General features: G+C 37.5%; 1 protein-coding gene and 1 long non-coding RNA gene across 4 annotated transcripts in view; one reads left to right on the plus strand and one right to left on the minus strand.

The window, feature by feature from the left end:
• LOC139829115 (uncharacterized) overlaps nucleotides 1–15,216 on the minus strand; it is a 401,519-nt gene that overhangs the window by 88,850 nt on the left and 297,453 nt on the right. The window lies entirely within an intron of this gene.
• Nucleotides 1–15,216, plus strand: part of GABRA1 (gamma-aminobutyric acid type A receptor subunit alpha1) — a 42,400-nt gene that overhangs the window by 17,209 nt on the left and 9,975 nt on the right. For all 3 annotated transcript variants that reach the window (XM_071814798.1, XM_071814796.1, XM_065848949.2), the window contains exons 5-7: nucleotides 4,616–4,836; nucleotides 6,430–6,512; nucleotides 11,166–11,309. In XM_071814798.1, coding sequence (XP_071670899.1) covers nucleotides 4,616–4,836; nucleotides 6,430–6,512; nucleotides 11,166–11,309 — 448 coding nt within the window. The remainder of the gene's footprint in view (nucleotides 1–4,615; nucleotides 4,837–6,429; nucleotides 6,513–11,165; nucleotides 11,310–15,216) is intronic.

Genomic DNA, 15,216 nt, shown 5'->3' on the forward strand with positions numbered 1-15,216 from the left:
AACAGTTCAGCCTTGTGGCTGGCTACTTTTAGCTAAAGACATTCACCAAAAGAAATATGGGGGGGGAAAAAGGAGAAAAATTATCACAGGAAAGGAAACAAGTTCCATTTCTTAATTTGAATTAAAACTGTAGACAGGCCTTAAATACCAGGTTATTACAAATTTCTGACTACTCAAAACAATGTTAAAGGATGGAATAACAGAAAAGTAACTTTTGCAATGTAGGTTATTTTACTAAATGAACTTTACGCAAAGACACAATTTTCCTGATTGCTCAGAAGATAGCAACTATAAAACCACAGTCACATACATAATTGGAACTGATGCCATGATATTTAAATGAGAAAGAATAGCTTGGCCAGCACAGACTTTTTGACCAGTCATTCTGCTGAGGAGACCTGCAACAGAAGAGTAATCCAGGGAAATAGCTACACTGGTGATTTGTCTCCTCAGCACATACATACTGTCTGAGTACTATATATACCACAAAGAATTAAAAAAACCCACATCTAATGACTTCTGCTTTTTTGTTATGTGATAAACTTGTGAAGTTACAACATCTACTTATTACTCTAAATTATATAATACATTAAAAGAGGGAAAATTCCTTGGATTAAAGATCGTCAGAAACCACTGACATCCACTATTTGTGTTCTGTTAATTGGTTCAGCAATACACTTCATCTTGCTTCTCCACTTCTGTCTCAAAACAGGTAACCAGTTACCAGTGGAGAAACCAAAACCTTCAGTCATGTGACTAAAATGTACATATTTTTAATTCAATAGTCTTTGAATTAAAACTGCAGCAGCTGCAGTTTGAAAGTGATTGGAGGTTGCTCCATTTTTGTACAGTCCTGTCTTCTTGCTAATTTCCTGAAAATTAACATAGTTTAAAGTATGGACATAGATGTTTGGGGGAGGTGAACAAAAAAAAGTATAATAGATATATGCAGGTTAATGTATGCTTTGCATTGATATTTATTAGCGTTTTCTATAAGTCACCTGGCTAAGTTATCATTTGCTCTGTTGAGTCAGATTTACTAGAAAACTCCAATAGTGAATGATGGTCTAGAAAACAAATGGATGTGAATGCTTTCCTACGTGTAGACCTAAGTTTAGAGTAACTGACAGGCTTGCTGAACTACCTGGGACTATATAAGGTTTGGTCTTCAGCATCTACTCTGTAGTTTCAGGTGACTTAATTATTAAGTAGAAGGTAAAGCTAGTTTGGCAGCCAAAAATGATCTTCTTTCATAATTAGAAATAGGCATGCTTGAAAAAAAGGTTATTGACTTCAGGTTCAGTATAGCTGAATTACTACAGCATGAGTGATCACTACCTACCAAAAAAAAATCTCAAAAATAATTAAAAACCCTACCACACTGACTCCTGATTTTCACTTAAACAGGAGAAAGAATTCATCGGTCTCTTATTCGAGTATATGACCAAAGAACACACAGGCAGGTGTTCGTATGTGTTGAAAACTGAGGAATTACAGAAAAGTATTTAATGCAAAACTCCTGCTCACCTCCCCTAAAAAGTAATGTGTGTGCAGCCTACTCATCCTAACTCTTTTGCTTAAGGAAATATGTGTGAAAATCAGAGAAAGGAAGATAAAGTGAAAACTTTACCAGAATATAAAGTCTACATTAGTTTCAATGTACATTTAGTGCAAAGTCCTCTATGAATACTACAGGTTGGTCATAGTAACCATCCTTTGAGGGCTACCCCAAATTTGCTCCGGTGAGCAGATTTACAGCAAGTGTAGGACTGGCCTGTGGGACTTGGTGACAGGGAGGCCCCCTGGCAGCTGCACCGACCCACCGAGGGAACCACGCGCCGCTGTCTGAGCCCAGGACTGAGGGCTGAGAACTGGCAACGAGCAGCTCTAGCTGACGCCATATGTTATGAAACTGTAGCCCCAGTGCGACGTCCGCATACCTAGACCATCTGTTTGCAGGAATCCAGAGACGCAGTTAGATACATAGTAGGCTGATATATCAGGGAGTACATGGTGTTCCTACCCACTCTCTCATACACTCTTTTAAGAACAGCATAGACATAACCTGTTATTCTATAACGAGAGCGTCTTGTTTTGCTCTTAAACTTGTGAATAAAGTTAAACAGGAAAAAAACCCCACACTTTTTTAAACTCAAAACTTCTTTTTTTGGAAGAATTTTGCAGGTTTTCAGACATGGTCTCTCAGATGGTGGATTGAGCTAATGAATAGATCAACTAATCAACAGGCTGCTCTCACATGACTGTCACTTCTGTGAAATTTTTGGTGTATTTTATCTGGAATAAATAGAATTTTAAAATTACCCTTTTTTCACAAAGACGGATTTTTTTTTTCCTACTAAATCTTTGTTCCCACTTCTTCTACGCTATAAGCTCTTCAGGAATGAGTTTCTATTTTACTGCCTTCCTGTACAGCACCTTGTCTGATGTAGACCGGAGTGTGCTCTACCCTGTGAATAAACAGCCTCTGGGGAGAGATATCAGATGAGTAAATTTGAAAGCATTTAAGTCAACATATTATTAATATTCAACACCATACAACTTATTGCCAAGGTGCAGATAAGAATCTTCTTTCCTTTCCAGCACACTAAGGAATGAAGAGTTTCCACTGTAGAGAATTCATTCTAAACTTCATCTTGCTTATATGTTTGCATGCAGACCACTGCTATAGTACATGGTTTGGAGAAAATCCTTGTGTTCTGCATAGTGTCCTCCTGTACGAGAAAGCCCTAATCAGAGTATCTGATGACTTGATCTTGAAGGTCAGCTGTCTGTTCAGGATTCATTTGAGGAAAATTATTGTACGTGTTAAAGTGGGTAGTGAAAGCTAAGGACTTAAGAAATCTCAGCCAAAATGAATTCATCCTATATGGTCCAACAGCCTGGGATACAGAAAGATTCAGTCTGTGCCAGGCACGACCTGTCAGCTGCTTTTTAATTGAATTTTGTCTTATGCTGTCAAGTCCCTTATCAAATCTCTCAGACTCCTTGTTCTTTTCCAGCATAAAAACCTTGTGTTGATACAAAGTGAAGAACCAGACTGTCTTCTCGCAACCTGTACCACCTTCACACTCGCCTCCTTCTTTGCAGTTGAAAGAGATAAAAAGGGACTGGCTTACATGCACACGGCATGATGTAGCTTTCTGGGCATGTCTTTTACCTTTCCCCTGTGTGTAGGAGGAAGTTTTCTTTGGCACTAGTAAAACATGGAGGAAATCCAATATTTTAATGCCATCTACTGCATTTTAAACCTCCTCCTCTCCTACACTGCTGCACACTCAGGACAACATCTTGCATGCAGTTCAACCTAAGGCCCCAGCGCAGCAAAATTCTGAAGCAAGAAGTTGGCTACAAGTATACAACTGCTGTCACTAGAGCTGAATCCAGGCTTCAGCAGCTCACTAAACACATGATTAGAAAACCGGAAATACAATTAAGTATGCACCAAAATTATTCTCAGGTCTAGGATGTAAATAAAATTAGAAACAAAAAAAAATCAAAACTCAAAAACCCCAAAGTAAGACCACCCTAAAACCAGGAAGAACACACCACCAGTGAGAATCACCATTCCGCGTAGTTGCACAAGAAATAAACACCTCGCTATTGCTTACGGAGCATTGCCACTCATCAAAAGAAAAATCACAAGTCTAAAGGAGCATGCCACAGAGAGATTTTGCTTACTTGTTCCAGAATGTTTCTCTTTAATAACATATTCCTTGAGGTAGCTCTTTTCCTTATAGCTATGTGTGCCTTCACACACAGGAATTTTCTTTATTTCAGGATTTGCCATCTCCACTGGCAAGAGATGTCAGCAACGGTTCAGTTTCTCAGCCAAAAGATTATCATTCAGGGTAATTCTGAACAGTGTTTGGGTATCTGCTTTTGACATTTCTCACAATATCGTAACCACAAATGATGGTAGGGGCAGCATAATCCCACATTGAACTTTCATGTCAGAGTGGAATCTTTCCTGGGAAAATACCAGACTATACTACATCCACAGGAGTTTTTCACCCCACATACATCGATATTTTATAGATAATACTTCAACATGTTTTTCCTAATTTCACCCTCTCCCTCTTAAATTTATTGCTATTGCTTTAAAACAAATGATTCTTTCAGTTTGTAGTGAGTGTTGGTTATTTTGGTTCTCCCCATGTACACCAAGTCAGCCACTGCACCTCTTCCCCTTCCTCTTATCAGGTTTGTTTTCTTCTAAGAAACATGTTCTTCCTATGCTGGATGTATTGGTCACATATACCCACAGCTTCAAAGTACAGTTTTATGGAAGGTGAAAGAAAACTGAAAAAAGGATGAATTATTTTGTTTCCACAATATTTTATCTCAAATTCTTGTCAACTTTTGATATACTACTCTCTCTAACATTTATTCTGTAGAACACAGTAATGATATTGTAACTGTTTAATAACCAGCTCCAGGTACATTGTAAGTAATATACAGAATGAACATTATGATAGCTACTAATTTCACTATTATTCATCTTGCTTCTATGGAACAGTAAGAACATACTTTTCAGGTTCTCATTTTTCAACATATGGCATCATAAGTGTTTCTCTTTTTTTCTGAATTGATGTAGGAATACACTATAGACGTATTTTTCCGTCAAAGCTGGAAAGATGAGAGATTAAAATTCAAAGGACCTATGACTGTTCTCCGGTTAAATAATTTAATGGCCAGCAAAATTTGGACACCTGATACCTTTTTCCACAATGGAAAGAAGTCAGTGGCTCATAACATGACGATGCCAAATAAACTATTACGAATTACAGAGGATGGGACATTACTATATACAATGAGGTGAGCCCTAAAATACTATATCCTTCATTTAGTTTGACAATTTAACCTGTTACAGCATAATTTTCCAAATAGGAAACAAACAGTTTATTTTTTGAGAATGATTTGATTCCTGCTTAGTAATTATTTTCACAACAGGCTACGGAGTGATGGACAAACGGAGACATTTGCAGTGTTTGTTTTGGTGTTTGGTTTGGTTTGGTTTTTGTTTTTTCCCTCCTGCTGTGCTACCTTTACGCTCCCTGGATGCATCTTAATGCTCGATTTTAAAAACAGACTTACAGTGTTAGCAATCCTTAATTTGGATTTGCTTTCAAGGATTCCATCAGCGAAGTATAAAAAAGCCTGAAAGTTAAATACAACCTAGACTACTAGATTATAGGATCTTTGGATCCTATAGAAAGCAGATGCACACAGAATTTATTGCCTATTCTTCACATTTCTTGTGCTTGGAAATAGACAGTCTAAAGATAAATATTTCTTATTTCATTAATAACAACAAAAACAATTAACTAAAGCATTTGGAAAGTTAGGAGAAAAAATTACTTTTGTGCTGGCACCACTTTTACTGGCAGCATGTTATGCTCTTCTGTTGTCAGAGGAGTTAGATAAAACCTTTTGAAATAACGATGATACAGGGTCATGGAAATGTGCTGGAGTAAAAGAATGCAAATTAAACAATGAAAAAAAAAAAGGTATGTTTTCTTTACAGAGCTACACATCCCCTATTTATATCTCCCATGGAATCAAACAAGGTATAAAGTGATTCTATTGACTCAAAGTCAAGATGGATATGTTAGTACATAGGTCAACATTGAGTTTTCTTTTAACAATTTGAAGATGTTTTTAAAAGCAGCACGAGAATTTAGAGTAAACAAAGTCTTGAGGCTTTAGGTAGTCTGACAAATGTGTTCAGATTATTCTGCAACATCTTTCAAGACTGCCTAGGCTGGGGTAGAATCTGCTTGGCTGGTAGTTATACAAGTCCACTCAATTTTTTCTTGTCTTCCTAAATGATTGGCTGTTAGGGATTTAATCCACAAGAACACTATCTTGGCAGCACATTGTTCACTTATATCTCCTTTTTTGACCATAACCATTTCTATTTGCTCACCTTTGCAAGCTCCTTAATGGAATCTTCTGCCTAGTATTCAAGTATTATTGTTCATTCCTTGCTGATGTCTGGTATGTGACTGTTTCTGGTTTATTTAATCTCTTTTATTAAGAAACATGTTTGCACTCAGGCTGATAGCAAAAAAATTATTTCAGCAAATGTCTGAGCATCCAGAATGGGCCAATTCAATGACGGCAGCAAGGAAGCAATTCCAGTTTCTAAAAGATTTTAATCCTCATGCCAAGTCAGAAGTCTGAGCGTGTTCCTGCTGTACCTGGCAGGGGGGCTGAGCCGGTCTCCCTGCTGTGTGTAAACGGACCCGCCAGCATGCCCGGCCCGACAATGCAGGTCCCATTCTAGCTGCTAATTAATCATACAACAAATATTATACTATGCTTATTCTATGTGTCTTAATAGAAGTCTATTCGCTATTTCTTTGAAACCAGAATAAATGTGTCCTTTTGCTCGTTAATCCATTATAGATTGACTGTGAGAGCAGAATGCCCAATGCATTTAGAAGACTTTCCTATGGATGCACATGCTTGCCCATTGAAATTTGGAAGCTGTAAGTTTATTTCAAATAGAGGTTTCTCCCTTTTTAGGCTACTTTACAAGAGTATTTTGCAACTGAGAAAACCTCAAGGTTTTAATCTTGTGTATTTTTCACTTTTTATTGCAGGCTTGTATTTTTATTCATATATATGTATATTTATACTTAATATAATAGACCTTTTTCAATGTGTCTTAATCTCTTTCGACATCATGCCTGGACATTCACAAAAGAGAAAAATTACAGTGCCCCAAACACCTAGAAACGTAGTTTGTCACATAGAAAATGCTGTTAGTCTTATAGTTGCTTTATTTTTTTAAAAGCCAAAAATTAATGTTAGACCATAGATCAATGAATTGATTTAGTCGAAAACAATTCCCCTACCATAGTTTTGGCTCGTTTAGAACAAAATTTTGCCTAAGATTATAAAATATTCATATTACAATCATGCAACATTTCTGGAAGTAGAAAATCTGACAAATCTCCAAATGGAGTCCTACACTTGCAGCATTTGTAACCTTCGATTAGGGAATATACTGGACAAAATGTAATGTGATTTAAATCAGTGTAATAACTGACAAAGCGTTCTGTAAGCTAAGAATGCTCCCCAAAACTTTCATTTGAATAACAACCAACCTGACACTGATACTTTACAACTTAGCTAAACATAGTATTTTTAAAAAATTAAATATATCCCCCCCCCCAACTCTTTAAGTAAGAAAATAAAAAAAAAAAAAAGAGCTGTTTTACTCTGGTTGATTCAACAAACAAGGAAGACAAAAACGTGTGAAAGACGTAATAGTGTACAAAATGTTTCCTCAATGGCTATTTTTTTCTAGTAGAAATGGGTCGTTTCACTGATAATGGGTACTTAGTGACTTGATCTATTTTAGAAGTCAACAAATAGAACACTCAATTCATTCTTCACATGTTACCAGACAGGGTGATAATTTACTTTGGGCTGAATAGCTCTGTGTTTACCATGAGAAAGGACCGATGTTTGGTCTTTAAAGAGCTACTAGATTTAGAGAACAAAAAAGTTCATACAAACCTGGAGCATAACTGACAATAACAGTTTACTTCTTGAATGTTAGGCTTTCTTACTGCACTTCCAGTAAATATTTCCAAATCTGCTGGGAACCAGAAGGGGATGGGCACAAAGCCTGACTCCAGCTAAAAACACAGCAGTGGGTGCAATGGGTTCTTGATTAATAATGTGGGATCTGGGCACCTGAGATTCCAGTCAGGTCAGCAGCAGTTGCAAGACTGAATTTCTTTGGAAATGCACACTGAAGTGTTTCTGCAGACTGCATGCTGCATCTGGGAGGCGGGAAGATGGCTAATCATACATAAAACCTGTTAATGCAAAATTAAACCATCAACAGTTTTTCAAAAAATGTGAACTCCTAGTCTGAATGTTTATAGACTTGGTAAGACACCACATCTGAGCATCCCCGAGCCACAGCCTGAACACCAGACACTCCCTAGTCTGAGAAATAGTTCCCATCTTTTTCCTACATGGAATTATTTCTGGCCCAGTGTGTCCCAGATTACTCTGTTGTTGGGTCACACGGTGCATGGCTTTCCAGATTTCTAAGGATCTTGCCTTGACTAAATCACCAAGAGACGCAGAAATTATGAATGAAAAGGGATAGCTAACAAGGATTTGAATACAGCTACAGAACCACACCACAAAGTAAAAACAAGATAGGAAAAAGATGTGCAAGTCTATCTGCATATCTTTTGTATCTAAATGGATTTCCTTTTTATCACGCAAATATTTTTTAACCATAATATACATTATTTTCTTAAGTGAACAAAAAAAATCAGTGATATTTCTGATTGAAATACTATTCCTTACGCTCAAGTCATAGGCCATAACTGGCATTCCAAGCTCAGAGCGCAGGCACGATCGGCTATGCTTTGCAGGCTATTTTCATTTTTTGCTTTGAACACTAACTGGCTATCATGCCAGATATCCTAAGCAGTACCCAGCAAAACAAGTGACTCCAAATGCTGGGAAGGGCCATAAGACAAAATGAAGGAGTTTTCAGGGAAACTTTGCATTTCCCTGCTAAATTCAGGTGAGCTTCTAGTCTGAGATCCTCATGAGAATGTGTTCCTTCTGTAACATTGCTTTACCGCAAATATTGCATGGGGAATTAACTGTTCAGAATAGGGTCTTAAAGCTGGACCTCTCCCCTCATTGTCATCAGATTATATGTCATAACTATCAGGTTATAGAACATTTGTCTCAATATTTTGTTATTCATATAAACAGAAGTATCTGCCACAGGACAAATGGCTGGACCCAAGCAGCATATGAAAACAGGACTCACCATTGTACACTGAGAAAAACAGAACAAAAACCACACACAACAAACAAAAAACCCCAAACAACAAAAACAAACAAACAAGGAATAACCCCCAACAGCAACCCACAGAGTTATTAATTGCCACTTTTTCATTAGAAATCATATTTATATACACTTGTGACCAACTGTGACCAACATTTGTCAGCCAACTAAAGCAATTAATTATCATCATCTTAATGGATCAAAAAAAAACCCAACTGAAAAATACCTCTAATTGTCATGAAAGCCATGCTTTAAGTGCAGACTGTAATATTACATTTAATAGCTCCTCAAAATAATGTTTGCCCAGCTTTGTTTGTTATGAATAAAACTAGATAAGAGTTTTTCCATGCCTTCCACTGTTACTCATCACTTGTTGGAGCTGGATCCAGAAAAGCCTCATATGGAGGGAGTTGCACATCACCTGTGGACTCTGTCTGTTCTGTAGAGGCCAGCAAATGTTTGACCCAACTCCAAGACTAAACTGATATGCCAAAATAAGAGCTTAAGCTAGAGGTTATCCAATGCAAATTCAATATGACAAATGCTGAAGAGTTTCTGGAACAACAAAAAGCCATATGTTGGCAAAACAAAATCAGAAAGGCAGATGCTCTCCTCAACTCTGACCACAAAAATCTGATTGTCAGTTTCGAACTGAAGCCACTCCGGAAAGCAGCAATGATAGGAACAAAAAGCTGAGGATGGAAACCAAACAGAATACCGAATCTGGCATTTACAGAGCAGGGTGAGCTCGCTTCCAGCGCTTGTGAGTGGACTCCCTTCCCCCACCCCAATGCAGCGGCTCGCAGCAGCACAGGAAATCAGTCTCTCTCTTCCAAACTACTCTCATGCTCCAGAACAAGTAAAACGCTTGAAAATTAATATTATTATTGTCAGCCCTTTTTTATGTGACTAGATTGGCAAGCCAATTCTTGTACTTACTGTGCCTTTGTTTTTAAGGTCAGGATTTTTAAGACATAGATTTCCATTTCCCATTGATTCAGAGAAGCCACGTACGTACATGTTACAGTGCTTTGGGAATATCAAGTCTGAGAGTAAAAGCAGCCTTACGCTTCAATAAAGCAGGATCAAATGCCATGCAATTAATTTATCAGTGCACTTCATCCAACACCACCTCTTCAATTACTGTTATCTCATACATTGCTAAGATAAAGTTACTAACTCATAAATGAGGTCAAGTGATGTAGATTCCTCCTTGTCCTTTCCTGCTTGCCAGTCCCGAAAAAAGGGAAGATGTCATCCTATAGGTGGGAGTCTACTGTCATTTTTAGATGACCTAAGATGTCCCATCTGGCTTCCAGCTGTCTTTGGTGGGTGCAAAGTTTCTGTAGGTTCTGATCACAGGTTCAGTCCCATACGTGTCTTGGATACTCTTAGATACGAAGAATTACACTAGATGTTTCTATGCAGACAACTAACTCCCACCCTACCTGCTCAGAGCGAGAGCTGTCAGACTCCAGACTATGCAAAATGACAGAAGAACTTTACAACAGGACTGAGACTAAACATATATATAGTTTGATTTCTGAAATAACATAAATAACATTTTAATAACAGCACAAACTACCTGAATGGCATATGTATTATGCTACTGAATTATCTGTATAACATACTAGACTCCTTTGGTTTAAGAGCCTCCAGTGTCTTTCTTTTGCTTTGTTCAAGGCTCAAATATTAACTTGAGTATGAGCATTTCCCAGAAGTAATCAGAGCAAAACCACCAGATTTTGATTCAAACTCACTGGAGCCTAGGCAGCCTCAGAAATGTCTGCTGTGCCTGTTACACAGCAACGACAGCGCGAGGGGAGATAACCAAACGGAGAGCTCTAGCCAAAAGCACTGAAGCCACTCTGAGGAGGACTTATTTTCTTACAGTGGCCCAGACAACACCACACTGTGACTAATTGGAAACAATGGGGCTCATCTTTATCGACAACAGTCAGAAAAAGAGTTGGAGTCCTTTCATGTCCATGAAACTCCACATCTCACTCTCGCTTCCAGTTACTCAGGTTTTACATACGTAGGAATGATGTAAGGGAGAGATTTTCATGCCATTAAGGATCAACCTTAATCCAGCCCTATAGTAGATATTTAGCTAATCATTTCATCAATACACCTATAAAATCAGTTATATTTCCCATAGATTAAAAAGTTCCAGTAAGCTAGTTGTGGGTTTCTACAGGTAATTAAAGAGAATTTAATGTTCAAATTACTGCTGAAAATATTTTTCTGATAAAGCTATATAGCAACAGAAGGTGCAAAGCTGAAATGAAATGTATTTCTTTTAAATTAGATGCTTATACGAGAGCAGAGGTCGTGTATGAATGGACACGGGAACCAGCAAGGTCAGTTGTTGTGGCTGAAGACGGCTCTCGATTGAACCAATATGATCTGCTTGGACAGACTGTGGACTCTGGAATTGTACAGTCCAGCACAGGTCTGTGAAAGAGGCTTTTTGGGAAGGGTCATTTTTAACTGCCAAAATGTAATTTAGAGCACGAGGAAAAATATAAAGACCAAAGAGCGAGAAAGGTATATTGTAATATATGAGCTTCCGATTAGGAAAACATGACTCTGAAAAGGTAACACATCTTGGGATTACTTTCTTACTACAACTGCTGGTTAAAATATTTGAACAATTAAAAAGCCCCCTATAGTGACATGTCTAGCCAGAGAGAAGCAGTAATTTACATTGTAAAGAAGCACTCCTCACATCTTTATTGTATCATCTGCTTATTATATAAGCTTAAAAAACCAGTATAATATGAATCCTCAAAGATCATATTCCTGGAAGCAGTGAAGTTGCTAAAAGAAAGTATATAGTTCTCAAGGAGATATTCAGAGAGTAAAAAAAATGTCATCAAATGAAAAGCCATCTTAAATATCCAAACAGTATTTAGGTGTCTTAATGATAGCATCAGCTTCAAAACTGTTATCAAGACACAGAAATATAGCTGACATTTATAGTATTATATACCTGTAACCTTGAAGCTTGTTAAAGTTTTCTTTTTCGCTTTGCAGTGTTTGTTTCAAGATTATTTTTTTTTTCAATTAATTTGGAAGGGGCACAAAGACCTAAATACAGTAATAAACTGAGCATTAGGCATGAACAAGCACTGAAAGGGTTGACTGCACTGTTCAATGGACCGAAAGAAGCACAGCATTAGAAGTTGTATTGCTTTGAATGCACCCAATGTTCTGACCGAACTAGAGAAGTACACTTATACCTGCATAAACCTAACTTTCTAGTGTGTCATTCATAAAGTCAATGCATATTTACAGAAAAGTAAGTCAAGGCGAACTCTAATTTGTGACTCATTTTTTTATTTAGCTTACCAAAATATATTCATATGCTCTATTAAGCCTCCAAAAATTTCTCACAGTCAGAGGTTCCTAGTGGACTAATATCCAGGTTACTTCTTGGAAGATTCTGTTCAGTTGATGTAATCATAAAAGTAAGTAGAACGGTAGTAATAAGGACTCTGTATAAGGACAGTATCAACACAACTGCTCCTATAGATTCACTGCTTCCATTATTGAGCACAGGCACATGCATCAGACAAAAGAAAAGCAGAGAACTCTTGGCCTGGCCACAGCTAGAAATGTTGCCATTGACTTTCGTGGAGCGGTAATTCACCCCAGCTGCCCTTTGCTGAAAAGTCAATAGGATTTGTGAGGAACTGCAAGGATCTTGAGCTCTTTGCTCTTTCTGTTCTGAAGCTACTCACTCAGAGGGACCTCGGCAGCCCATGTGCCCGCTCCTTGGCACTCGGCAGCAATTCTCTCCTGGCGTTATAAGGGCAGCAGGATAATCAGAAGAGACTCACAAGCCTGGGAACATAGCTAAACCAAACAGATAACACCAGACATAGTTCAGGGTAATTAGACAGTAATGTGAAAAGCAACCTATAAATTGTTAAGAAAGGCAGATTATGAATTTTTAAGCAGAACTGAAGGCAAACTTAAGTGTAAAAGTTCTTCATACATTTCCATGAAGAAACAAAAAGATATTTGTTTTGCTCATGACATTTCCTAGGTTTGAATTTTGCCTCCTTTTTCTACTTGAAGAAAATTTTCACCATTCCTATCTATAAAGCTAGATGCAGTATAACCAATATCTGCTGAAATAAAGATTGTATTGTCTAGATGCAGGAAAAAAACAACAAAGAACTAAATACAATGGTTATTCAAGCTAAAAATAAGCCCATTGAAGAATAGTTTAGGTATCAAATTTGCAATCCTCTTTAGCCACAACTTGATAAGAATATACAGTGATAGAATAAACATATTTGTTGCTTGGAAATTCAATGTCTCGAGGAAAAATTCTGCTTGATTTACTTAGGAAAGACAAATGCTTTGCCTTCCACAAAATAATGGTGGATCAGGTTGTGATCCCCATTCAGGTGAGGGGTAGCTAATCTCAACAGAATCCTCCAGCACATCTTTGTCCTCTGATCATCTCTGGTTTAAGATATGACATATGTAAGGAAAATTATGAGATCCCTTTTCTGCTTTCATACTTATGGATGATGGCTCATCTGACAAAAAAAAAGATACAAGGAATTGAGGACAATCTTCTCTTAAAAGTTGTCAGTGCCTTTATTTGGCAAGAACATTAAGCTCTCATGCAGCTGATTCCGTGGATCATTAGAGGAATCAACAGCAGCTTGGGCAATTTTAAGCTGATATTTGGAGTTGTCTGGAATTATAGACATATATTTTTCAGGACTTTGGGGGTAACTGGGTTACTCTAAACATTCTCAAAACTATTAAATGACTTGGTGAATCCCTAGTCAACGTGCGCTTGCAGTTATTCGTCTATGTTGGCAATGGAATGTGCAGGTACTAAAGGCTTAAAAATAGTATTCAGTAAACAAATAATACTTATTCTTGCTGCTGTTTTGCTTAAGCGGAGAGTCATCCACTTTTTACTTGTATGAAAGATTCCTGTCACTCTCCAACTACTAACTCATATTGACACTGAAAGAGTTCAAAATTATCTTTTTTGTAAGCACCTTAATAGATACTTAAAGAGCTCATGTAAGTTTCTATTTCCATAGAATTATTTTGCCACCTTGAAAACATTGCTTTACACTGAAAAATCACCAGGATTTATACTCACAATGGTACATGTTTAATTTTTTTTTTTCCTGATGATCTGTAAATCTGCTGAGAGGATGCGGTTCGTAAGGGTTTTTCTATTGGGTTACATGACATAAGTAGTTAATGACAAATACTTTGCCTTAAATTGATGGCAAGGAATACCTTAATTCCTCCCTACAGTGATAGGAAAAGTATAGTCCCTACCTCAAACCTTGTGTCTGATGTGATGCACGTTAATTTTAGGTGCTTACCTAATAAACTGGGTTTCTTACAAATGGTTCATGCAACACTGAGTAACAGGTTTGATGTGACTTTACTGAATTATCAGCTGTTGTCTTCTAAGAACACAAGTTAGTTTATATCACCTGAACATCTGACCCAACGATTCTGATACACTGTAGGATTACAAACCTTTGAAAACAAAATTACAGCGTAATTGCTGGGAAGTTAGACAGTGGTCAGCAGCTGCCACAAATGTGGTTATGCTTTTCAACTAAAAGCCGTAAAACGTGGGAAGCTAAAGATACAGTAGGTAATGGAGTACTTTCAAGTACTGCATTTATTTAAATATGTCTCAGAGATCTACTGTCTTCTAAACGATTGCAGTCCATTGGTACTTTACAGACCTAAAAACGTGTTTTATCTTGTAACTGAACTGCAGGCTTTCTCCTAGGCCTACACTTTGCCTGGTTTACTCCTCATGGCATTACCTTTAGCTGACTTCTAGCTCGGGCCTGCTGCAATGCTCAACAGATGAGAGTAATCCCTGTCTTTTTAATTGCCTTTATGCTTTGAATCTTGTTCTCATTTTCCAGAGGTTAAAAATACTTTGATAATTTAAGCAGCTAAATAAAGCTTCAGACTACAGTGGCATGTTCACTCTATATTCTTAGCTTGCCATCTACAATCACTGAATTAATTCTGACACACCGTTGTGAGCATTCTGTATCTGATTGCATTAAAATAGCTTCCCACGTGATATTTTGGTAGATAAAATTAAATTATTGGCTCTTCTAGCCAAGGCTGGCACCCTTCACGAGATAACAGTCTCTGGTACAGATGAAAAGAAGGTTGTTTTAGGGAAGGTTAAAGAAAGGTGGGCAAAATTGAAGCAATAATGCCCACTGTAGTACTTCTGCCAGTCCTATTTTTGAAATAAAACTTTCCTGTATATCCTTTGCTTTACCTCTCAATTTATAATTGATGCTCTTTCCCCGCTTTGCTACTGTCTTTTATATCAA

This window comes from Patagioenas fasciata, chromosome 14 (assembly GCF_037038585.1).
Source record: "Patagioenas fasciata isolate bPatFas1 chromosome 14, bPatFas1.hap1, whole genome shotgun sequence".
Lineage (NCBI taxonomy): Eukaryota > Metazoa > Chordata > Aves > Columbiformes > Columbidae > Patagioenas > Patagioenas fasciata.